The 25,234-nt window shown below is 41.5% G+C and overlaps 2 protein-coding genes across 2 annotated transcripts in view; one reads left to right on the top strand and one right to left on the bottom strand.

Moving 5' to 3' along the window:
• Positions 1-652, top strand: part of ace (angiotensin I converting enzyme (peptidyl-dipeptidase A) 1) — a gene marked incomplete at its 5' end in the record, with an annotated part of 37,215 nt that extends 36,563 nt beyond the window's left edge. The window contains one exon of the mRNA XM_083634448.1: positions 193-652. Coding sequence (XP_083490574.1) covers positions 193-383 — 191 coding nt within the window. The 3' untranslated portion in view covers positions 384-652. The remainder of the gene's footprint in view (positions 1-192) is intronic.
• A 4,625-nt stretch (positions 653-5,277) lies between these two features.
• itga3b (integrin, alpha 3b) overlaps positions 5,278-25,234 on the bottom strand; it is a gene marked incomplete at its 5' end in the record, with an annotated part of 78,244 nt that continues 58,287 nt past the window's right edge. Inside the window, 13 exons of the mRNA XM_083635864.1 lie at positions 5,278-6,138; positions 6,579-6,708; positions 8,385-8,503; positions 8,672-8,803; positions 9,219-9,317; positions 9,471-9,584; positions 16,710-16,847; positions 17,456-17,632; positions 18,756-18,864; positions 19,385-19,462; positions 20,794-20,873; positions 20,977-21,051; positions 22,328-22,496. Coding sequence (XP_083491990.1) covers positions 5,971-6,138; positions 6,579-6,708; positions 8,385-8,503; positions 8,672-8,803; positions 9,219-9,317; positions 9,471-9,584; positions 16,710-16,847; positions 17,456-17,632; positions 18,756-18,864; positions 19,385-19,462; positions 20,794-20,873; positions 20,977-21,051; positions 22,328-22,496 — 1,588 coding nt within the window. The 3' untranslated portion in view covers positions 5,278-5,970. The remainder of the gene's footprint in view (positions 6,139-6,578; positions 6,709-8,384; positions 8,504-8,671; positions 8,804-9,218; positions 9,318-9,470; positions 9,585-16,709; positions 16,848-17,455; positions 17,633-18,755; positions 18,865-19,384; positions 19,463-20,793; positions 20,874-20,976; positions 21,052-22,327; positions 22,497-25,234) is intronic.

The raw sequence follows: 25,234 nt of genomic DNA, 5'->3' as shown, positions 1-25,234 counted from the left end.
ATTAATGTACCTTTAATTCATCTTTAAATAATGTACCCTTATTGTAAAGTGTTACCAAAGTGTTTGTTAATTGTCCATTATTTATTTGACTTCATCCTTTGCAAATGCTTTGGTAATACTTTCTGCCATGCCAATCAAGCAGATATCAATTGAATTGTTGCTCATGCCGTTGTGTGTGTCTGTGTTGCACAGGTACCCCCAAACAAAAAGTGGACTTCCTGGGTTTGAATGTGGACAGTGCAGCTGCCATAGCTGGCCAGTGGATCCTATTGGTCCTTGGCCTGGTCCTCCTGGTGGCCACCATCCTATTGGCCTACAAGTACAGGAAGTCAAAAAATCCTGAAAAGTCCATATCAACGATGGAGCTGAAGACTAAAGACTAGTCATTAACGATGGCTCAATGGGCTGTAATGCCTAACTTACTGTAGCTAGCACGGTATCAACCTCAATGTGAACATCAATGTTTTTGTGTACTGCACACATCACATCTGATCAAATTTGCTTTTCTTTTTGGTCTGCTTCCCTCCCTAGTCTTGTATATTTATTATATACACTTGGAGTCAAATTATTTTGGCTATGCAAAAGAACCTTACAGTTTTGTAATTTATTTGTAATATTTGAATGTTTATGGAGGAAATGTTTCCAATGAATGTTTTTAAAGTCTTTAATTGTGTAAGCATTTTTGAATGTTTGATTTTTGTTGAATCCTTTGCCTTTCTAGAATAAAGAAATATGACATTTCTTTTGGCTGTTTATTCAAGACATTGTAGAAAACAAGGAATGATTCGCTCATACAGGTAGCAATTTAACCACCGAGGTTCTTACAAACAGTTTTAATTACATTGAAACTACACAGTTAAAAACCACCACAGAGAGTTTGTGCATTGGTTTCAGCCCCTTTGCTGACTCAGTCAATGGAACCTCTGTAGTGGCCACAAATAGACAACAGACAGAACGCCTGTGAGCTCTCAGGTGTCTGGGCCTGGAGTGGTAACGCAACACCCAGTCCCACCAGAGAACCTTTATGACGGTCTTCTGTCGGTCCAGTCTATTTCCAGTGACATGATCAGTCCCACCAGAGAACATTTTATGACTGTCTTCTGTCGGTCCAGTCTATTTCCAGTGCGGGAGGTTGACCTCAATGGGGGCCACAATGGCTTGGAAACAATCCAAGAGTCAGCTTGCTGACTTGTACCAAAATACAAAGCAGGGACAGAAACGACACCAATGAAATATGCATTCATTCAAATAGTCCATGGAATCATATTTCACTATCATAATTCAATGTAACTTGTCACTATCTACAATTTATATTGCATCTCTCCTGGAGCGTACCAATATCATGAAATCTCCAGATACAATATCATACATTATTAGTCCAGTGTTGTGACTCCCTGTAAGTGATTTCTTGAGGATAATCCAGAAAGGTAAATCTAATGCAATCACATAATACAGTGTCATAAATAATCACAGGGGCCACTGAGGATTTAAGTGTACTCAGACTGCGATGCCATCAACAAACAGCTCGAGCTCTAAACATGGATTAAGCAGCTATCGCTCTACTTGCTGCAGGAGTGCTTAAGGAGTTGAATTTCATGGGGACAACTAACAAGCCAAGCTGAGCTATATCAAATCCATTAGGCATTAAGTCATTTCCCTCTGTGCCTCTGTGATGTGCTCTGTGTGTATTCCCTGCAATCAGGGAGATCATTTTTCAAACTTCGCTTGACGACTTAGTTCTGCAGATGAGGTCGAAGCCACTGCTCAATGTTTGCTCAACACTGACATGGACATTCAAATAAGGCACTCTTGTTGTTCACTCAAAACATATAGCGGTTAGTTACTGGTCAACATATTTTTAAGCTTTAAAAATGATACCTCAAACTACGGCTGTGGTTTGAACAAACATACATTAGAAACACACTGAGCACAAAGTGACGTGTACAATCACAGAGAAAATCAATAAATCAATAGACATGAGGATGATTAGAGAGAACACACACACATGATGGAAATAGACTTGATGAATGTTCATGTTACTCAAGAGGATTGAGGGGGGAGGGGGGGGGGTGGAAATGCAAAGGCTTAATTGAGTACACAAAATCTGCAACAGAATCAAAACAATTTACAACACACTGATACTCTTGAAGGTAGCCGCAATTCCAATGTACAACACTGCATTCATCAAAAAATATAAAAAAAAATTACAATCTCTGAAGCAAAAACATTCAGTATATTGCACTAAAAAAAGACGAAAAAGATGAAATATACTACAAATTATACAAACCATAAATTTCCAAATTGACACAATTTCCACAGTTAGTCTCAGGCTCTTCTGATCGCTGGGTCTCAAGACTTCCCTAATGAAGGAGCCCTCTTTCCTTCCAGCCAAAATACTTGTGGAAATCAGTGTCATGTCCGGCATTAAACTCACCTCATTTCTGCACTTTGAAGGCATAGGTAGGGCAATCTTATTATATCGGAGGCCTAGTTGCTCCAAAAAATTAGAAATTGTTGTCTTAAAAGACAAAGTTTGACGAGAATCGGTGCTTTCTACCATAGTTCAACTCGCCGTGTTCAGAGACACATCTGGGGACTTGCAGGGCGACTTGAACTCTCAGAGCAGTCGATCTGTAGCTAGCATAGCATGGTAAACACCGCTGATAATATCTGATTTCCAGATTATGGACGATGTATTTGAATTCGATGGCCGCCCCTATTTATTTGAGCTGGAATAACGTGGATTACAAACTGAGGAGCGGGGGGAACAGGAGCTGCTATCTCTAATGTGACGGACAGCAAACACAGCAGGCTGAGCACGTTGCACCAAGATTGATAATTTTCTCATTGTCTCTATGATATAATAACGATATGAGCCGCTCTGTGTCAGAGAAAATAAGCTATATACTGTACAGGATGTATATTCTTGTCAAACTTTGTCAAACTTTGTCTTTTAAAACAATAACCGCTCAGTCACTTGTTGGCGCAACTAGGATTAGGATATGGGTGATTATCGGAAAACTTGCCATTTCATGTATCTGGAACAACATTCCTCTGTAAATCTGAATAAACAACAAATAAGCAATAAATCATTTTATAATTTACTTCCCCAGATATGTATCTTAATAAAAACAAATTAATCATTTCTTCATTTTGTTTTTAAAGAGTTTTAAACACTTTTTTGTGTGAAGCATCTTGCAAAAAATGCGAAAATGACCTGTATCTCAGTCTGATCTTTCTACTTTGGCTAGCTATTAAGGCCAAAAAACATCAAACTATCATAAAAAAACATACACCTATAGGCTATAATGCCCCAAGTGTTGTTTCATTACTCATAAATGAGTGTTATTCTTAATATGTGTGAAATGATGAGAAAAAGAACAATATAGTATTGTATCCATGTTGTCGTCAACCCTGTTACTTTGAACAAAAACACCCCTTCAGACATAATGGACTGTTCCAAAAGTTGTAGCATTTCCAGGAAGTGACATCACCTGCCTTTTCTAAAGATGATGGTGGAAAGATAAGTGACATCTGCTTTTAATGAATTTTCTTCAAGTTTTGTAATGTCTGACAGAGGGGGACGAGCACGCTGTGTCAGCCCTGTTACCAGAAAAGCATACATTAAAAAGTTATTTGTTTGGAATTTTAAATGTAGATATATAAGATAATTTCGGCCTCTCATGAATGCACACCATGTGGTGTTAGCACCTTTACCAGATGGCTAGTAATGGCTGCCAACAACATTTTCGTCAACCCTGTTACCGTCAACAGGGTTGACGAAAGTATGCTTTTGTGTACATGAAAATAAACTTTTCTTGACAATAGTTTTTTACAGTTTCATCCCTAAATATTATGCTTTTCTATTTATTAAACTGATAGGTAGGCTAAAGTGTGTTGATGTTACTGACTATAGGTCTACTAATCTATATTAATACACTATCAGTGCATTGGGTTTTAGAAATGTGCTTTGTAAATCAAATTAATTATTTTTTTAATTGTAGGAAGGTTACCGTTAACGATAGATTGATCTATGTATTTGTGTTTTATTATTTTATTAGGATGCCCCTTTCTGCCGCTGAAAAACAGCGGCGATACAGAGAACGCAGAGATGCTGATCCCGAGAGGCGAGAAGACTATTTAGGAAAAGAGAGGGCAAAATGGAGAAAGGACAGAGACACGGGGAAAAGGCTGTCTGTTAGTGAACTAAGTGACAGAGAAAGGAGAGCCAAGCCGCGGAAATGGAGAGCAGCACAAGTGAAATGCAGAACAGCCAAAGCAGCAAGTGCAGCAGCCATAGATCAGTGCATGACGCCACCTATAAGTCCAGATCCAGAGCCAAATCCAGGGCGTGATGAAGAGCCTGATTTAAGACCCAATCCAGGGCCCTCAAGGCAACGTGAACAGGGGCGTTTAAGGTCAAAGAGGGAGAGAAAGAAGCTTGTTTGTTGATTTGTTTGTATTGTTGAACTTGAATGATTTGTGTCTTGTAAGCCCAGACGGGTTGGGCACCATATAGGATTTGGCTCTGGATCTGGATTTATAGGTGGCGTCATGCACTGATCTATGGCTGCTTTGGCTGTCTGCATTTCACTGTGAAAATGTGAAAATGTTCTAAAATGCACTATTTTTCTTTTTTAGAATGCTGTGATTGGGGGAATGTTGGGTTATGTCAGGTTTGCACTTTATACATTGGACCAAAATAGAGACAGCCTTGAGAAAGTTCTGCCAAAGATTCTGCCAGATGTTAAACAGGCGTCAAAATGTTCCGAAACGCTAAAATTTTCTTGTTCTTTTTTAGAATGCTGTGATTGGGAGGGACGTTCAGAGTTTTGTTGGGATATGGTTTGCACTTTATACATTGGACCAAAATAAACAAAGGCGTGAGGAATGTGATGTCATTTCAGTATTTTGAATAAAACAATTGGCTTACATTTACATCCACAGTATCATCATTTTTCATCATCTTCTATGCTGAAACCTCTCAATAAATCTGTCTCCAAAATATTCTGATTAGTAATGTTGAATTAAAGGTTTATGATTGTCACATAACTAACTCCGTTACAACTCCATAAATAACCCTATTACATCCATAAATATAACTTAAACAGGCAGTATAACCAATATGCTAACTGTTGTCAACCATGTTACTGAGGTGTCAGCCCTGTTACTTATGTATAATATTCTAATATAAATTGAAAAGACACATGTAAAATAAACGAATGTTATGCGTTAATTAAAAAGTACCAGTAATCCACTCAAAGAAATTTAGGTATTATTAGTTTGTTTACATAACTTTTTCTTAAACAGAAGATGCTGTGAAAGTGCCAAATGTAAATGGGCATATTCGTCCATGGGAAAAAAGTAAACTCCTCAATATTCTCACTTTACAAACACACTTAGTGTAACAAGGGAGACTTTATCTTTCATAATATATCAGATTTGTTCTAAATATGGATTTAAAACCTTTTCAAACAGTAATTGTTATGTCGGTAACAGGGTTGACAAAACACAGATATGCATGTTGTTTATATGTGAAAAAATAAAAAAATAAGATAGCCTGAGATGGCACGGCACATTTTCCTGAGAGGTAAGGATCCACTTAATCCAAAAAGGGGCTTAAATACTTTTAAAACAGTACTTTGAAAATCAAACATCAAGAATGCAAAATGCCAGGTTTTCCGATAAACACCCATAATGAGGTTGCCCCATGTGACCCTACCCATGCCATGTGACCCTACCTATGCCTTCAGAGTGCAGAAATGCGCAACACAGAGTTCCACAAGTATTTTGGCTAGAAGGAAAGAGGGCTCTCCATTAGTGAAGTCTTGATACGCAGCGATCGGAAGAGAACTGAGGGTAAGATCCACAGATGGTCCATGTTCTGCGAAGGTTGACGGCTTGATCAAGCCCAGTGTTCTCTCTTAAAACAGTGGGAAGGTGAAGAGTTTAGGATTCAAAGTAGAAGGTTCAGTAGTGATAATGCTGCATCTCGGACCAGTTGGTGATCCAATACTTTTTCTGTGGCTCCTCGGGCTGAAAGCCTAGATTGAACTGAGAGCGCTCAGCCTTGCGGATCTTCACCCCCTGGTGCTTTGGCATTATCCGGTAGTAGAGGGCTCGCTTGAAGAATCCAAGCTAGTAGGGAGAGGGAGACAGGGAGGTGAAATTAAAGGAAGGATACACTCAAACAGCGGGAGAGTTGGGATTAATGGCTGCGTGAGAAGAGCAGTGAGGATTCAGAGGGTAAGGAATTCAAACCAAGTTAGAGAGTTAAAAAGAGGCTGACAAAATCCTACTGAGTAAGATGAAATACTAGGGTTCCTACACATTTTCCATTTCAAAATCCATACTTTTCCAGACTCAAATTTCCAGAATTCTCTGTCAGACCATATTTGACATCCGAGTACACAAGGGCGTCACTTTGTGTAGAAAAGTGATGGTGACATGTCCCCATTGTAAATGACACCTATGGCCACACCACCATTTGGAAGTTTTGGAGTTGAGCCTCAGTGAAAGCTTAGACTTTGAAGAACTTCTCAAGTGAAGACTGAAAAGCTCTGACAGAAAACACTTGCCCTTGTGAGACTCGGTGGCTCACAGAGTTTGACATGACAATGACAGTTTTGAGGTTGAGGGTACGAGTCAGTTAGAGTTATGAAAATGGACACGCAGACGAACGACTGAAAAGCTCTGAGAAGACCTGTCCTAACAAGTGTGACACAGTGGTTCACAGAGTTGGATTACTGTCCAGCACTTTTGAGGTCAAGGGTTCGAGCCTCAGTCAGTTTTAAACGGCTACAGCTAGAGGAAAGAGAGAAAAGCGCTCAGAGAATGATTTGAGGGCGAGCTGGTGCCGCAGGGTGGGAGTTTCATCATTTTAGAGGCAAGGCCATCTGGCCTTTTGTGTCCAATCAGAATCAGAATCACTTTTATTGCCACAGTATGCAAGTTACATACGAGGAATTTGTCTTAGTGTCTGTATGCAGCGTAGCGGTCACATCAATATACAGAGATAAGAAGTAGGAAGATAACTAAAGACAATCACAAAGTTGCAAGTGCAATCAAATCGAGTAAATATATACAATATTTACTTATATTAAATATATATATTTACAATATTTACTTATTTATTTATTTTATGAGTGGTGAAGTGTTCTGTGGATGATAAATATGAATTTACGTTGAATTTACATGAGATTTACAGACTGAGTAGACGTTAAATAGGCAGTGGATTTACATGAATTTACAGTCGGAGTTAAATAAGAGTTTACATTGAATGTACATGAAATTTACAGGCTAAGTTAAATAGGCATTAAATGTGCAGGGAATTTACATGAATTTACAGTCCCAGTTAAACAGACAAGTGTATTTCTTTAGGGCACAAGGCCTTGAACTTTGATGTTTGACCACTAAAATCTAATCAGTTGATCCTTGAGTCCAAGTGGACGTTAGAGCCAAATTTGAAGCAATTCCATCAAGGCGTTCCTGAGATATCGCGTTAACGAGAATCGGACGGACGGACGGACAACCCGAAAACATAATGCCTCCAGCCACGGCTATCACCGGCGGAGGCATAGAAATAGCAGCAGTGCAAGGGAAGGAAGTAACAGGCTGAAAAGGAAGTAGAACAGATATTAGTTAGCTAGATCAGTGATTCTCAACCTTTATCATATCAAGGACACCCAATTCAGTCCACATAGGGCCTGAGAATTTATGAGATTTTGTCTCTCGGACCCAAATCTAAGAGTTTATTGGTGGATATGATTTTGTCCAGAATCGACTATCTCTGAAACTATGATCAAAGTAATCATTGGAGTACAGTACATTCTCTAAATGCTCAATCAATTTGCTCGGGGACCCCCGGAATCCCTTCAACGACCCCTGGTGGTCCCCTAGACCCCACGTTGAGAACCACTGAACTAGAAGGCGCTGACAGAATTAGAAGAGGCATAATTAGCAAGAAAGTGGAATCCCAAGCCAGTTGAATCACACCCAACACTTAGCCCTGCCAGTAACTGTATTAAAGGAACAATTCGCCACGTTTAAACCTTATCTCTATCCCAAATGGGGACATAGTGTGAAACACACAACAGATGTTTTCAATACTCTCTGTGTCTCTGTGTGTCTCTGGGGCGTGGCTTCAGGATCTGCTCGACTTCCTCAAACATCAGAAGAGCAGATCTCGAAGCTGCGCCGGCTCGCATGGCCGTTCATCTGCATATACTACAGATTTTGGAGTGATACAAAGCTGGTTGAAAAGTGGCATTTTTTCCCTTTAATTCATATCCATTTGAAGGGGTGAGATATTACCCAAAACCCCTACTGGTGTGTGCTGCTGGGCCCCCACTGCAGGGGAACCCGGGCTTCTCAGTAGTCCTCACTCAGCCTCTCTGTCTAAGGGCTGCAGCTTCACCTCATCAGAGGGCTGCATCTTCATCTCAGCCTTCTGGTCCCTGGCCTCATACATCTCCCTCCTGCTGGCCCTCCGGAAGAAGCCACACTGGGGGGGTTCGATATTGACGTTATAGATGAGTCAGTTTCTGCTCACATCAATTAGGTCAGCAACGGTCATATAATCCATAGAAGAAGAGCTTTGGGGTGAGCAAATATACAGTATGTGGGGGGACTCATCGCAAATCTGTGTATGTGATGTGTTTGGTCCTCTCACCTTCCACAATATAAGGCTGATGACTGCCAGCAACACAATCCCTCCTACAGCAGAAGCGATGATGATCCACAGCGGGACTGCGTAGATCGACTTCTCCTCCCCATCTAGAAGTGGGTCTATGTCCACTCTGAACTGGAAGACCATCATTATCACCAATATCAGCATCATCTCATCATCATCGTCACTGCCAATCCTGCCCCTCAACAGACAATATTATTATAATATAAAAAAATCTATTTTGTGAAACGTCACTTCCTACTTCAACACTGTACCAGAGATTTTCATCCGCCATTTATTTCCCCATAGACATTTGGTAAAATGCTTATGAAAATAGTTTGACTTGGTCAAACCAAACGGCTCAGATATATTTAGAAACAGGAGAGACCACATAACATTTCACTGAGACCAAAATGTTAAAAAAAACTGCGGATTTAAAGAAAATATTTTTTCAATGTTGGTTTTTTAAGTTTTGGTCCGAGTGAAATGTTCTATAATAGATATAGATAGATAGAGATAATACAGAATCTATGTATGGATTAACACCCACCTCGATGCTCTGGTTCTCCATTTTGATGGTTGGTTTGTCTGTGATGAGCTTCAGTGTGGCTTGACCCTTGACCCTCACCTGGTGAGCGTTGGCATAGTCCTGCAGGATCCCACAGACGCATTCGAAACATCTCAAAAAGAGCTCAGATGGCTCCAAGGAGAACAGAAACCAGGTGAAAGGAAGCTCCATGTCCCTATGTGGTGTGTGTGTGTGTGTGTGTGTGTGTGTGTGTGTGTGTGTGAGAGATCTGACCTCGAGCATTGTGCTGTTCCAGACGCGCGACCTCACGATGACCTTGGCCGAGTGAGTCATGTTGAGCAGAGGACAGGTAAAGGTCACGCATCGTGCTTTCCCCGTGGAGCATTCCTTCATCACACAGCAGAGAAAGAACAACAATTATCCACGTGGAAAAAATATGGATCATCTGACTATTTGCATTTTTACTGTAGGTCAGCAAAAGGTTGTAAAACAGAAAATGTATTTTTTTGGATGTATATAATCGAAGCATTTGACAGTGCTATTATACTCTCCATAGCATGTCCGAAATGTATTAATATAATATAATAAATCTAGATATAAAAGTATAAAACTTATAGTGTGATATAAAACAGAGTTTAACAATCAAATAAAAGGAAACATCAAAGCCATAAAATAAATTGAAACATCTAAAAAAAAAAAAAAAAAACTAAAAATAATAGCACTGAACTGAACACAGTGCATGCTACAGTCTTAGCATAAGACACCAGAGTCAATGATCTACTGGGGACACATGCATGACTTTGGTCAATCTCCCCAAAAATGAGTTGTCCCTTAAGCACTTCCTTTAGTAAGGCTTAGATGGTAAATCATCTCTTAGTCCTCTGTGACAGTATTTTCCTGTGTGTACCCTCTAACACATACCCGCCACACAGGGGGGCCGTATGTTGCCCATGTGTGCTTTATAGTAACGTTCAGTCAGAACTCATTTATAATTAAGCCCATAGTTAATGAACTAATCATGTACAAAACACACACACAGTCACATATTTTATATACTGTATATGTTGTAAGCCTAATTTTTGCCATCAGAGCTGCTTTTTACATGTATGGGATAATACAGGCTAATATACAAGGTGTCCCAAGCTCTGAGTCATTATAAACTCAATTAAGTAAGTAAGTAAGTAAGTAAGTAAATAATTTATTTCGGTCAATTTTTCAGTTTCACATGAATGCATTACAGTAATAATGTGCGTTTATATATAGGAGACCGAAAAGGTGTAGGCTGAAGCCGCAGCTTATAAATGCCTACCCTTTTATTTTATTATTATTAGCTACAGAAGCTAACGTTCACATTCAGTCCTTGTATATTTCTCTCATGTGTTCATCATTCCTTTCCTCCTCTGTGTGTGTGTGATTGAGAAATGAGATGCAGGTGGTGTTCATCCTAATTGGCCTGGTCAGGTGTCAGATTGCTGCTGGCTGATTGGCTGGTGGAGAGCATTTAAGCCAGCTGATGCCATCCTGTCGCCCCTTGCTCTCCTCATTCCCAACGATGATGGCTGCTGTGCTGACTGCTGTGTTCTGTCAGGTAGGAACTGTGTGTAGACCTACTTTAGTAGTTCTGCAGAACTTTATTAAGATGTGTCTTTATCTTGGTAGACCTGTGCAGTCTAAACTGTAAATAGTTACCTTCCAGATCTACACTTTTGTACACTGTAAATAACACTTACCCAAGTAGCAGAAAGTAGGGGGAGAAGCCCTTTAGTTTTTTGTAACATTTTCTGATGTTTATTTTGTAGGAGCTTATAGTTAAGAGGTGTGTCTCTTATTTAATCCATCATTTTCTTTTCTTAGGTAAATTTAAGGTTGGGGATTAGTTTGATTGGTTAGTTGTGTTGGGGCCATGCTGTGCTCTGAAACTAAACCTGCTACTTGTGAACTTGTGATGGTGGTTTGGCTGATCATCCTTGGGAGTGGGAAGAGTGGGGGCACTTTTGTGTTGCGGTCCCGTTCCCTGAGGCCGGTTCCTAACATAATTGGGTGCTCGTCTGCTTTTCTCATTCGTCAGCACGTCGTGTGTGTGTATATATATATTTTATGTTTGTCTGATGGGTAGTCTTTGTGCAGGTGGTAAATGGTGTTAGTCAAGGTGGCTTTGCATGGAGCTGAGGAAGCTCATGGTGGTAAAGCTGGTGGAGATGTTTGTTGGAGGAGGAGCCGGTCAGAGGGGACCAGTAAGACTGAGGAGGGGCGTGACAAGGCAGGGCCGTCAGTAGCACCGTTTCTCCTCTTTCTGTGTAGACTGCTACCCTACAAGAGTCTCCGTACATAGACGTGCCTGTCACTCTGACTCCCAAGCCGTCTAAATCAGCGATACAGACATATTTACAAGTGTCACAGAAACATTTCAAAGCCACATATTGAGAAGAAGAGTTCATAGCTTCTCGACGTCAGGGTTAGAAAGCTCGACGCTGCTCATAAATGCCTCTTTTCATCTGAAGTCTGTGCTGGTGATATTTTTTACCGAGCCTTTGGCCAGAGTGGCGCTGTGACGGCTGAGAGCTCTAACCTGGAAAAAATATCACCAGCAGACTTCAGATGAAAAGAGGCATTTATGAGCAGCGTCAAGCTTTCTAACTCCGACGTCGACAAGCGATGAACCCTTCTTCTCAATATGTGGCTTTGAAATGTTTCTGTGACACTTGTAAATACGTCTGTATCACTGATTTAGACGGCTTGGGAGTCAGAGTCACAGGCAAGTCTATGTACGGAGACGGGACTCTTGTAGGGTAGCATAGTCTACGCAGAAAGAGGAGAAACGGTGCTACTGACGGCCCTGCCTTGTCATGCCCCTCCTCAGTCTTACTGGTCCCCTCTGACCGGCTCCTCCTCCAACAAACATCTCCACCAGCTTTACCACCATGAGCTTCCTCAGCTCCATGCACACCATTTACCATCTGCACAAAGACTGCCCACCAGACAAACATATAAAATATATATATATATACTCAGACGACGTGCTGACGAACGAGAAAAGCGGGTGACCCCCTAATTATGTTAGGAACCGGCCTCGGGGAAGGAGACGGCAACACAAAAGTGCCCCCACTCTTCCCACTCCCAAAGATGGATCAGCCAAACCACCTTCAGAAGTAGCAGGTTTAGTTTCAGAGCACAGCATGGCCCCAACATCAACAAATCAAACTAATCGCCAACCTTAAACATAAGAAAAGGATGGATTAAAAAAAAATAGACACAGCTCTCACCTATAAGCTTCTACAAAATAAACATGACAATGTTACAAAACTAAAGGGCTTCTCCCTCCTACTACTTGGGTAAGAGTTATTTAGTGTAAAAAAAAAAGTATAGATTTGGAAGGTAGCTATTTACAGTTTGGACTGCACAAGTCTACCTAGACAAGGACAGTTCTTAAAGTTCTACTAAAGAACTACCAAAGTAGGCCTACACACAGTGCCTACCTGCCAGAACAAAGAGTCACCCATCATCGGTGGCAATGACTGCAAGGACTGGCATCCCCATTTAACAGTGCAGACACAGGTGAAATAAAAGTTTGGGCTATCATTCAAAACTCTTTCAGCCATAGCATTTAAACGTTTAGTCTGTGTCATGTGTTCACATCATTCCTTTCCTCAGTGTGTACTTGACATAAGTCCACTCATTGTACTCCCAACTGTGCTGTGTTCTGTCAGGTAGGAACTGTGTAGGCCTACTTAGTTCTTGAGAACCTTACGATGTGTTATCTAGGTGGACCTGTGCAGTTTAAATTGTAAATAGCTACTTCCAGCGCTAGACTTTTGTACACTAACATCTTACCCAAGTAAAGTAGGAGGGAGAAGCCTTTAGTAACATTTTCTCATGTTTATTTTGTAGGAGCTTATAGGTGAGAGCTGTCTTTTATTTAATCCATCCTTTTCTTAAGTTTAAGATTGGGGATTAGTTTGTTGTTGGGGCCATGCTGTGCTCTGAAACTAAACCTGCGACTTGTGAAGGTGGTTTGGCTGATCATCCTTGGGAGTAAGAAGAGTGGGGTCCCGTTCCGAGGCCGGTTCCTAACATAATTGGGGGCTCGTCCGCTTCTCGTTCGTCAGCACGTCGTCTGAGTATATATATATATATATATTTTATATGTTTGTCTGGTGGGCAGTCTTTGTGCAGGTGGTAAATGGTGTGCATGGAGCTGAGGAAGCTCATGGGGGTAAAGCTGGTGGAGATGTTTGTTGGAGGTGGAGCCGGTCAGAGGGGACCAGTAAGACTGAGGAGGGGCGTGACAAGGCAGGGCTGTCAGTAGCACCGTTTCTCCTCTTTCTGTGTAGACTATGCTACCCTACAAGAGTCCCATCTCCGTATATAGACTTGCCTGTGACTCTGACTCCCAAGCCATCTAAATCAGTGATACAGACGTATTTACAAGTGTCACAGAAACATTTTAAAGCCACATATTGAGAAGAAGGGTTCATCGCTTCTCGACGTCGGGGTTAGAAAGCTCGACGCTACTCATAAATGCCTCTTTTCATCTTAAGTCTGTGCTGGTGATATTTTTTTCCAGGTTAGAGCTCCCAGCCGTCAGAGCGCTGAACAGCGCCACTCTGGCCGAAAGCTCGGTAAAAAATGTCACCAGCACAGACTTCAGATGAAAAGAGGCATTCATGAGCAGCGACAAGCTTTCTAACCCCGATGTCGAGAAGCTATGAAGTCTTCTTCTCAATATGTGGCTTTGAAATGTTTCTGTGACACTTGTAAATACGTCTGTATCGCTGATTTAGACAGCTTGGGAGTCAGAGTGACAGGCAAGTATGTACGGAGACTCTTGTAGGGTAGCAGTCTACACAGAAAGAGGAGAAACGGTGCTACTGACGGCCCTGCCTTGTCACGCCGCTCCTCAGTCTTACTGGTCCCCTCTGACCGGCTCCTCCTCCAACAAACCTCTCCACCAGCTTTAACACCATGAGCTTCCTCAGCTCCATGCAGCATCCTTGACTAACACCATTTACCACCTGCACAAAGACTGCCCACCAGACAAACATAAAATATATATATACACACACACGACGTGCTGACGAATGAGAAAAGCAGACGAGCACCCAATTATGTTAGGAACCGGCCTCAGGGAACGGGACCGCAACACAAAAGTGCCCCCACTCTTCCCACTCCCAAGGATGATCAGCCAAACCACCATCACAAGTTCACAAGTAGCAGGTTTAGTTTCAGAGCACAGCATGGCCCCAACACAACTAACCAATCAAACTAATCCCCAACCTTAAATTTACCTAAGAAAAGAAAATGATGGATTAAAAGAGACACAGCTCTTACCTATAAGCTCCTACAAAATAAACATCAGAAAATGTTACAAAAAACTAAAGGGCTTCTCCCCCTACTTTCTGCTACTTGGGTAAGTGTTATTTACAGTGTACAAAAGTGTAGATCTGGAAGGTAACTATTTACAGTTTAGACTGCACAGGTCTACCAAGATAAAGACACATCTTAATAAAGTTCTGCAGAACTACTAAAGTAGGTCTACACACAGTTCCTACCTGACAGAACACAGCAGTCAGCACAGCAGCCATCATCGTTGGGAATGAAGAGAGCAAGGGGCGACAGGATGGCATCAACTGGCTTAAATGCTCTCCACCAGCCAATCAGCCAGCAGCAATCTGACACCTGACCAGGCCAATTAGGATGAACACCACCTGCATCTCATTTCTCAATCACACACACACAGAGGAGGAAAGGAATGATGAACACATGAGAGAAATATACAAGGACTGAATGTGAACATTAGCTTCTGTAGCTAATTGAGTTTATAATGACTCAGAGCTTGGGACACCTTGTATATTAGCCTGTATTATCCCATACATGTAAAAAGCAGCTGTGATGGCAAAAATTAGGCTTACAACATATACAGTATATAAAATATGTGACTGTGTGTGTGTTTTGTACATGATTAGTTCATTAACTATGGGCTTAATTATAAATGAGTTCTGACTGAACGTTACTATAAAGCACACATGGGCAACATACGGCCCCCTGTGTGGCCCGCAATGGAATTGCAAAAAAAGTTTTTTTTTTTTTTTTTTTTCACAGTGCACCTGAACGCAACATGCAAGATACCCGCTGAATAAGTGTCCAAATGTTCATGTCATTCTGGCCAATATTCTTCTGTTATAGCATTTCAGTCTGGAATATGGAATATCTTTCAATAATCTTTATGACTAAAAGGCCAAAAGTAATCTCATGTGTAAGAAATGGCTGTTCTACATTGAGGTAGAAATTTAGATAATTAACTTGTTGGTTTTGGATTTATTTAGCTTCAAGAGTGCATGTTCGTGTGACCCTCAACACAAGCTTTGAGAATCCCGGCCACTTACTGATACTTATGCTTAAATTAACCCACTCATATTCTGGTTTATTTCAAGAAAAACATTTCGGATAGTGGAAATTCTAATTGGCTGGTAACTTTAAAATCTAGCAGCCATATTGGCAGGTGGTGAAAAAAGTTAATTTCAAGCCCTGCAGGGAGAGTGTGGTGACATAGGAGTGAGTGAGAAAAGGATCAAATATTGGTGGTTAAGACTGAATAATGACATCACAACTGTTAATTTAAAATGAGTTATTGCTCTAAACCTGGCTTCAAATGCCCCAATTTTTTCGCGCTGGCGCCGTTCAGCCCTCAGCAAAATCTGGTAGCGAGGACTTTTTTTGTGGCCCTCTCTATCATCAAAGTTGCCCATCTATTACGGCATGACAATATTTGTTCGGCCCCCGGCAACAATCTGGATTTCTTATGTGGCCCCCCATGAAAAATAGTTGCCCACTCCTGCTTTAGACCTAGACATAAACTTAGTTGTCCCTTAAGCACTTCCTTTAGACCTAGAGATAAACTTAGTTGTCCCTTAAGCACTTCCTTTAGACCTAGACATAAACTTAGTTGTCCCTTAAGCACTTCCTTTAGACCTAGACTTAAACTTAGTTGTCCCTTAAGCACTTCCTTTAGACCTAGACTTAAACTTAGTTGTCCCTTAAGCACTTCCTTTAGACCTAGACTTAAACTTAGTTGTCCCTTAAGCATTTCCTTTAGACCTAGACTTAAACTTAGTTGTCCCTTAAGCACTTCCTTTAGACCTAGACTTAAACTTAGTTGTCCCTTAAGCACTTCCTTTAGACCTAGACTTAAACTTAGTTGTCCCTTAAGCACTTCCTTTAGACCTAGACTTAAACTTAGTTGTCCCTTAAGCACTTCCTTTAGACCTAGACTTAAACTTAGTTGTCCCTTAAGCATTTCCTTTAGGCCTAGACTGTTTGTACCAGTTAAACTCCTAGCTGCTGCATTTTCTGGGGGGTGGGTGGAGATGTGAAATAGACATTTGATCAGTGTCTCACTAAATCTAATTGAGAGTAGTTACATACGTTCTTTTTTAAATCTGAATGTTTAGATGACTGTATTGAATTGTTTAGTTCTTCATAGTTGTTGACAAGGTGGATGGATCCAGTCCTCACCAATACATGTAGCGTAAGAAGGCTGGTGGTCACCCTTTTGATGACTGCCCGCGGGTCAATGACGTATGGCGAGCTGCCATCATCGATATCGTCCACCTTCACCTCCCGTTTGCGACGCTTCCCTCTGTCCTCTGACAACTGCAAGACAAGAGAGCGAGAGGGCAAACAGAGGGGAGGAAGCAGAGGAGACACAGAGGAGAAAGACATGACATCAGTAGTCTGCTGGTAATTGCTGGTTTTGATAAAGACATTACCAAATTCTTCCCAAAATAGCATTGTCATTTCCACTGTCTATATGTAGACCACACGCATTATGGTTTTCTATTTTGGGCTCTCTGGGTCGGGTTTGTGTGTGGGTACAAAGAGGTTTTTCTTTCCAAAAATTATTTCTGAACACTTGTGGTTTTTGGCAGACACAACGCAGCCAGGCTGGTACAGTAAAATACACTCAACTTCAGCAAAATTAACTCCGTATTTTTCATTCCCTTAATATCAGCTCAGTTCAGTACAGTATGAATACAGCACAGTACTAGGTTACAATTATCTCAGCTGTAACAACAACCAAATTCAATTTTAAGTCATTGGAACACAAGGCCTTTTGTTAAAACTCTAATGCAACTTTTTGATATTAAGAGTTCTGGGCTGTTTTAATGTACTAGGACTCTCGCGTGCTGAGTCAAGGACTCAACAAACGTAGTTTGAGACACGGATCAAGGTAAATGACTGAAGAGTGAAGGGAGTCTTACAGTGAGGTTCAGCAGGTTGACGATGTCTCCAGGAGGGACACAGTGAGTCTCTGCTGTCCCCTTTAAGACAATCTCTGTCAGGTAAAGCAGCCACTTGCCGTTGGCTACCTCAAAGGGCCACTCAAACTCCACAGCCAGGGTCCCCATGTGCCCCAGAGGCTGTCCCAGAATGTCCACCTAGTGGTGAAGAAAAGTCAGCATGGAAAGGAATGTAGTCGGGATGAAACCCTTACCGGTTTAATGATAAACTACGATCAAATTCCTGACGGTTAGTATTACCGCTTCAAATGTTAATGATCATTAAAACCGTGTTACCATGGTTACAGCGCTTTGAAAATACTGTCCATCATCAAGCAAATTGAGCAACAGTCTCCCTGCAGGCGCGCCGCCTTGCTGAAATGGTTTCAGTAAGCGTATAGGCACTTTTTGGTTTGAGTTTTCAATATAACATTTTGTGAAATAATCTCAGTGAGTGTATCAGTACGTTACTTTTTGAACACTTTCAGCATATTTTAACAATACCCCGATAATACTGATAACCATGATTATTTTGGTCACTATAATCGTGATGTGAAATTTTCATATCGTTTCATCTGTGGAATATAGTATAAGTCAGAAGAAGGATGGAATATTATGGAGTGAAATAACACTGCTGTAACTTTGTCAGTCCTAAATAGCATCCACCCCTGCTCGTGCCACCACCACAAGACCAGGGCTCACATACTGTAATACTCCTTCCCCCATGCAATAGAGAGCCAAAGTCAATGTCACTTCCTGCCTCAGCATGCGTACCAAGGGATTTTCATGCGCCGCTTATTTTCCCATAGACATTTCGTAAAATGCTTATAAAAATAGTTTTACTTGATCAAACTGAACAATTCAGCTATATTTAGAAACAGGAGAGGCCATAGAACATTTCACTCAAGCCAAATCAACGTAGATTTTTTTTATTTTTTTTATCTGCTATTTTTTTGTTCCGGTCCTAGCTAAATGTTCCGTGTTCTCTCCTGTTTCTAAATATAGCTGAATCGTGTGGTTTGACCAAGTAAAACAATTTTTATAAGCATTTTACGAAATGTCTATGGGAAAATAAACAGCGGATGAAAATCTCTTGGTACACATGCGGAAGCAGGAAGTGACGTTGACTTTGACTCTCTATATTACAATTCCCAAGAATAAACCAATTGGTTTCAATGACAGGGTGGGGACGAGGCAAATGTGGGTGAGTTGCACGCATACAGTAGTATGCAATAAACAATCGTGGAGGTCTAACATCGTGTGAGTGGTGGAGCTGACTCACCCTGAAGGTGTACTCCACCAGACTGCCCACGTCATCGCTGCTGACCATGGCCGACTCGCCCATCACCTCCCCGCTGGGTCTGAAGTTGGTCTGCACTGCCTGCTTGTCTCTGCACAGACATGACGGAGATACTGCTGAGTTTAGTTTAATCGCACATACTGTATTTAAAAAAGAAAGAAAGAAAGAAAGAAAGAAAGAAAGAAAGGAAGTAAGTGGATAAAAAAAAGATTGTGCAGGTAGAGACAGGAAACCCTGATGGGCTTATTCAAGGTCTCTTACCTAAGAAATTAAACCAATATTAACAATTTCATCAATGCATACAATATAAACAAAAACAAGGGAAAAGAACAAGCAAACAAAAACAACAACAAAAAAGCAAGCAAAATAAAACATAAAAACATGGCAAGGTAATGCATAGATAGTGATAGAAATATAACACTATATATTATATACTACTATAAATGATATGCTACTATTATATTGTTATATAATAATACTACTGTTATATGCAAATATATACAGATACTGTGTGGTGTGACATCCAAAACTGCACTGTATCATTTTACCATTACGTGCTGTATGCAGTCATCCTCTAGAGGGGGAAGTATTATATTTACAGTTGAACTCACATGGAGAAGGTGGTGAGGATGTTGTTCTCCACCAGCAGGACCACAGGCACAGGGGTCAGGTCCGCCTGCTCACTCAGACTGAACAAACAACCAAGAGTTTTGATAGGACCACAACAGCGAGGAAAGACGCACTACTACATGTACTACTACAGAAAATGATGTATAAATTATAACTCTGCCCTATTTAGTCTAAAAATGAAAAAGCGTATAGCGTGTCGAGTTATTTAATGCTTCTCTCTTAACGGTCTTATGGCTTTAAAGAAAGGATCTGATGATGATCTGTTGTGTAATGCTATATAATCAAAAAATGGAACCCAACGACAGATACTCCTTAAAACTCACTTGAATGTAAAAGCATTTTCATCGTGTGCTTTTTACTCCTTCTCTTTTATTACTTTATATTACAGTATGATTTTATCATTTCATTTTCTCTTTTAACCTTGCTTTATTACCTTACTTTATTATACTGTTCTTATACTATTTTCTTTTTGCACTATGTCATTTTTTAAAACTCTCTTGGTGACTTTATCTTGTTTTGTAAAGCACTTTGTAACCTTGTGTTGAAAAGTGCTGCATAACTAAAGTTTATTATTATTAGTATTATTATTATTAATAATAATAATGTTATTGTTACTAATATTATTGTTAAGAAATGTGAAAGTAAAATCTGAATTAAAGCACCTGTGCCAAAAAAATGGATAGGAATAACTCAGAGTCATTTTCATCTTACCCCTTAGAGCAGCGGTTCTCAAAACTTTTCACGTCAAGGACCACTAAAGTGACACAAATTGGACCACAGACCCCCATTTGATCCCAGGGTCCCCCAATCTAAGAAGAGTGTCACTTTTGTGATGACCCTCCCTCTCTCCTGGCCCCGTCTTGCAGGAGCCTGGTTTTGGGGTCGTTAGGCTGATTGTGTGCCCCTGGGCCCGGTGCACTCACTACTAGGCTTAAGAAGTTAAGAAGACCTTCAGACCATTCAGTCTCTCTCCCTCCTCACCGATGCACTTTTTGTTTTGTTTGTTTGTTTGAATGTCGTTTGTGTTGTCTAATTATTTTCCCTTAGTTTTAGTTAATACATTATTGTTTTAACTTTTACTTTGATGTATTACTCCTCTCATGTGTTACTTCCTTGAGCAGGGTTGTGACATATGACGGGAGCTTCCAGCGATTTCCTGAAAGTAAATGTAATCAGGCCAATCAGGGACTGCGCTGTAGTTGATGACGTGACAGGGGGCCAATCAGGGCAAAACAGTAATGGCGTTTCCCGAAGCTACAAGTGGCATCGTTAACATTAGTCGAGAAAACAGCCATAAGTGCAGTTATTGCATAGACTCAAGAACAATTCAACAAGAACAAGATTTTTCGCTGGAAAGGCCCGTGTGCAGAGATGTTTACAAGACACTTACGTGGACAGCAGGAGGTGGGACTCAATCTCTTGCGTGTACAGAGTGATGCCCGTTGTCTCAAAGATGATCATCAGAGACACCTGACAGGGACAGAGACAGGTCACTATACGGAGACAGGTCACAGAGACGGGTCACTATGAGGCCAGATCATTGGCATGACTACTAGGCGCTATTCAAACGTACCCTCTCATTGCTCTTTAACGGATTCCCCAGCTCACAAATCACCGTGTCTTCAAGAGTGCATTCCACGTCGTTTTCCTGCACACACATCAGCATAATAAAGAGGGATTCAATGCATCAGTCCAAGTGGTTGGAGATGCAAGCGCAAACAATCAGTACAGCGTTGAGTGACTCAACACGGACATACTGGAAAACAAAACACCACATACTGTAAGTCTTCAAAACTTGTATTGAGTCTTAAAATATTAGTTTTCTTAACAGAGGGGAAAAAAGTGTCAATTTTGTGTGACTCAAATTAAAACCACTAGCATTTTTACCCTCCACTTGCTTTGACACTAGAAAGTCCAGTGGTTTTTGAGGGTCTCTAGGCCCTAGACCAGTAATACTCAACTTGCGGTCAGGGGGCCAGATGCAGCCCGCGACAGGGTGCAGAGTGGCCCCCCGACCATTTCCTAATAATTTCACGTTAGTTTTCAATCTAATTCACAATAATAAAAACTAATGTGAACTAAAGTTTGGCTGAGCTCCAGTTAAACTGACAAATACCGCCGTCTGCTCGCTACCCAGGCACTTATGTATGCACTGAACCTAACTAACTTAACCTAACTAACTATCCGGTGTGCACAACATTGTCAGACTAAGCTCCGGCTGACACCCCAAAAAACTACAATCCGCTACAGAAAAATGTATATTGTTTGTTTATTAGCTGGCCCCTGGCCTCCTATCATTTCACAAAAGTGGCCCCCGGGCAAAGCAAGTTGAGTATCCCTGCCCTAGACCCTCAACCACACATGGGCAAAATGCGGCCCCAGGGCCGGCTCCAGCCCCCTGGACCATCTCAATCCGGCCCCCAAAGTCCTCCACGGAAAAAAAAAAAAAACCCTCCAAAAACTCAATAAAAAGTAGAATTATGTGAATAAATCTCATCTGCTACAGCCATTGGATTTGTATCATTATTTATTTATATCGTGAGATTAACGAGAAATTACCAATCACAACAGGAGAGAGGGTTGAAAACAGGGAGACTTGGCAGGTATGATCTCCAATGTGTGGCCCTTCGCTTACTTGATGTAAGTCAGTATGGCCCTCTGGAAAAGAATGTTTCCCACCCCTGCAAAAGCCAACAAGCTGTCAGCTGAAGAGGATAAATATAAAAATATATACTTTTTTTCCTTCTGGAAAATCAAACAGCACTGATTTGTACAGAAAGGAAAGTCGTGGAGGAACACTTTGAAAGCTGACACTTCAGTTCTTACTTTGAGGGGGAAAAAATAGGTTTTAAGGCTCTGTGGTAAGATGACAGCGTTTATAGTAGGATCCCGCTCTGTACTGTGCTGCCCCCCGGTGGACGTACCGTGGACCTAACCCCGGAGTACCTCAGGGTGTCGGGGATGGTGATGTTGAGCATGGCCTGGTGGGCGTCCTCCGCCACCTTCCCTGGAGCAGGCAGGTTGGTCACATCCACCATCAGCATCACCTTCTTCACACTGCTGTTGTACTGCAGCAGCTGGCGCTTGCCCTGCCTGGGTGCAGTCAGATATATATGGAAAAAAATATATATATATAAAATATATGGAATATATATATGGAGAAAAAACATGTGAGCAACAAGGCAGTGACAGGCTTTTACATGGTTATTTTTAGCTGCTTTTCCCCGCTGTTTGTGCATTTTGCTTTATAACTAGGTCAGAGTTTGGTGCCCTGGGATAGATGAGTGGTTCTGATCTTTACGTGGCCGTGCTGGTTGGGTTTGAGTCCTCTCTGCTTTTCATCTGTCTAAATAAAGAAAGAAACACTCAAGTGTCCCTGGACTCTGCAAATCCTATTTGGAACGAACTAGGGAAGTGAATAGTTTAGGGACAGGAGACACTTGGAGCTGCAAATCAGTTATTTTTATTTAGTTATTTAGTTGTTTTGTGCCTTCACAAGGCTATGTATTCTGTGTGTATCTCGATTTTTTGTTTTGCGTGGTTTTTTGTTTTTGTTTCCCTCCCTGGGGAAAAAAAGGAAAATAAATATCAATAAAAAGATTTCAAAGGACTGGACTTTCACTTATTAGCTTTTGTTAATTCCTTACAGATACACATACAGTACATACATACATACATACATACATACATACATACATACATACATACATACATACATACATACATACATACATACATGCACATACAGTACATACATACATACATACATACATACTGTACATACATACATGGATGTATCTCAGCGTAAAAAATCTCAGCTTCATCAATGTGTTTGTGTGTGTGAGTGACGAGTGTGTGTCTGTGTGTGTGTGTGTGTGTGTGTGTGTGTGTGTGTGTGTGTGTGTGTGTGTGTGTGTGTGTGTACACTGTGTACTATACAGTGTGTGTCAGACACCACTGGTCTGATTTTGATTCAACTTGGATGGATGATGCTAGGGCTGCAACTAATGATTATTTTCATTATCGATTAATTTGTTGATTATTTTCTCGACTAATCGATTAGTTTGGTCCATAAAATGTCACAAAATAGTGAAAAGCCCAAAGCCATTCTTTTGTCCCAAGGGTTAAGATAATCAGTTTACTGTCATAGAAGACTGAAGAAACCAGAAAATATTCACATTTAAGAAGCTGGAATGAGATATTTTTTTTAGGCTAAACGGTTAATCAATCATAAAAAAAATTGCCAAAAAAAAGCTGTCAATCGACTACAGTAATTGATTAATCAATCAATCGTTGCAGCTCTAGATGATGCACCTTCACACTGTGGTCTTGGCATTTAAAAGGACCCCCATTGGTTGACCTGAGGAGCGAGTCTGACCGCAACCTGCTCTGTCCTCTCTGAAAACCTCACCTGTCTGGTACAAGAATGCGACGCAGGTGGGCAAGGGGCACACGCTGCCCCTTGAGGGCACAAATGAGACGACAGGAGAGTATGTATGTGAGGTGATGGTCCCCGAGCTGCCCAGGCGCTCTGTAGTGTATGGAGTGTGTACACATCGTCTCCTCCAGCCGGCGGGAGGAGGTAGCATCAACCTCCGTTAATGTAATTACCACCGTGTGGACCAGCTGTTGACCTCCCCCACCCTGGCCCCACCCTGGCCCCACCCTGGCCCCACCGAGCCTGGACACCCAGCCGGAATGCATCCTGGGCACCATAGGTGGCGGAGTGGGGGGTGGACTTCTATTCCTTTTCCTGCTGATTGTGGGCGGGGCCTGCTTCATGTGCAAACGCAGAAGGGGAGACTACTACACAAATCCCTGTAATCTGCAGGTCGTAGACTCTCTACGGTGACAAGAGCAGACTAGCCTGTAGCTGCAGGATGTCTGTTTGCTTCTTGTGTTTGATTTTGTGACAGAATAGCACATGAGTGCAATGCTGCAGCTGACCTTACAGCTTTCCACAAGCACACAGGCAGTACAAGAGGGAGAGAGAGGGAGAGAGGGTGGGAGAGCGAGCGAGCACGTTCTAGTGCACACCCTTAACGAGGCAATTAACCAACATACAGTGTGCCCTCCATCCTTAACGAGGCGATTAACCAACATACAGTGTGCCCTCCATCCTTAACGAGGCAATTAACCAACATACAGTGTGCCCTCCCTCCTTAACGAGGCAATTAAGCAACATACAGTGTGCTGTCCATCCTTAATGAGACAATTAAGCAACATACATTGTGTTGCAGACTTAAAACTGCTGCAAGCTACAACAGCTCAAAACAAGCTATCCCTTTCTACATAGCCTACTCCATGATCCACGTTGCTGCAGCTGTTTCTTCTCCCTGAAGTTGTGACTGATGAGAGCTGTAACGACTTCTCAGTATCTCCTCCAGTCCACTAATTCTGTTCTGATATAGCCACATGATGCATCAGCTGCATTTTTTGTCAACTGTCTGAAACTTCAATTGAAAGATGATTAGGCTGCTCTGATTGAGAGACCCTCTGGGTCTATTTTCACCAGAGTAATATAGGATGATTCTCTCACTTCTCACCTGGGCGCCACTCGTTTTTTTGCTGCGGCCAGCATAGCTGGGCAGATCTATGTCACTGTCGGTCCACAAAATCACAAACACACACACACACACACACACGCGCGTGCGCGAGAGCGCGTATGTGCATGCCCTTCTCAGTGATGTCACATGCGGAACCAGTTTTTGGTGCATGAGCGCCACCTCCTGAACTTTAGTAGTTTCACAATGCAATTTATATACAGTGTGCAAATGCATCCCTCAGTATTTGATCTATCTCTGTTCCAGATTTGTCCACCATACATCCAG

Source organism: Poromitra crassiceps (assembly GCF_964638095.1).
Source record: "Poromitra crassiceps genome assembly, chromosome: 4".
Taxonomy (NCBI): Eukaryota; Metazoa; Chordata; class Actinopteri; order Beryciformes; family Melamphaidae; genus Poromitra; species Poromitra crassiceps.
This window is presented reverse-complemented; position numbering and strand designations above follow the sequence as displayed.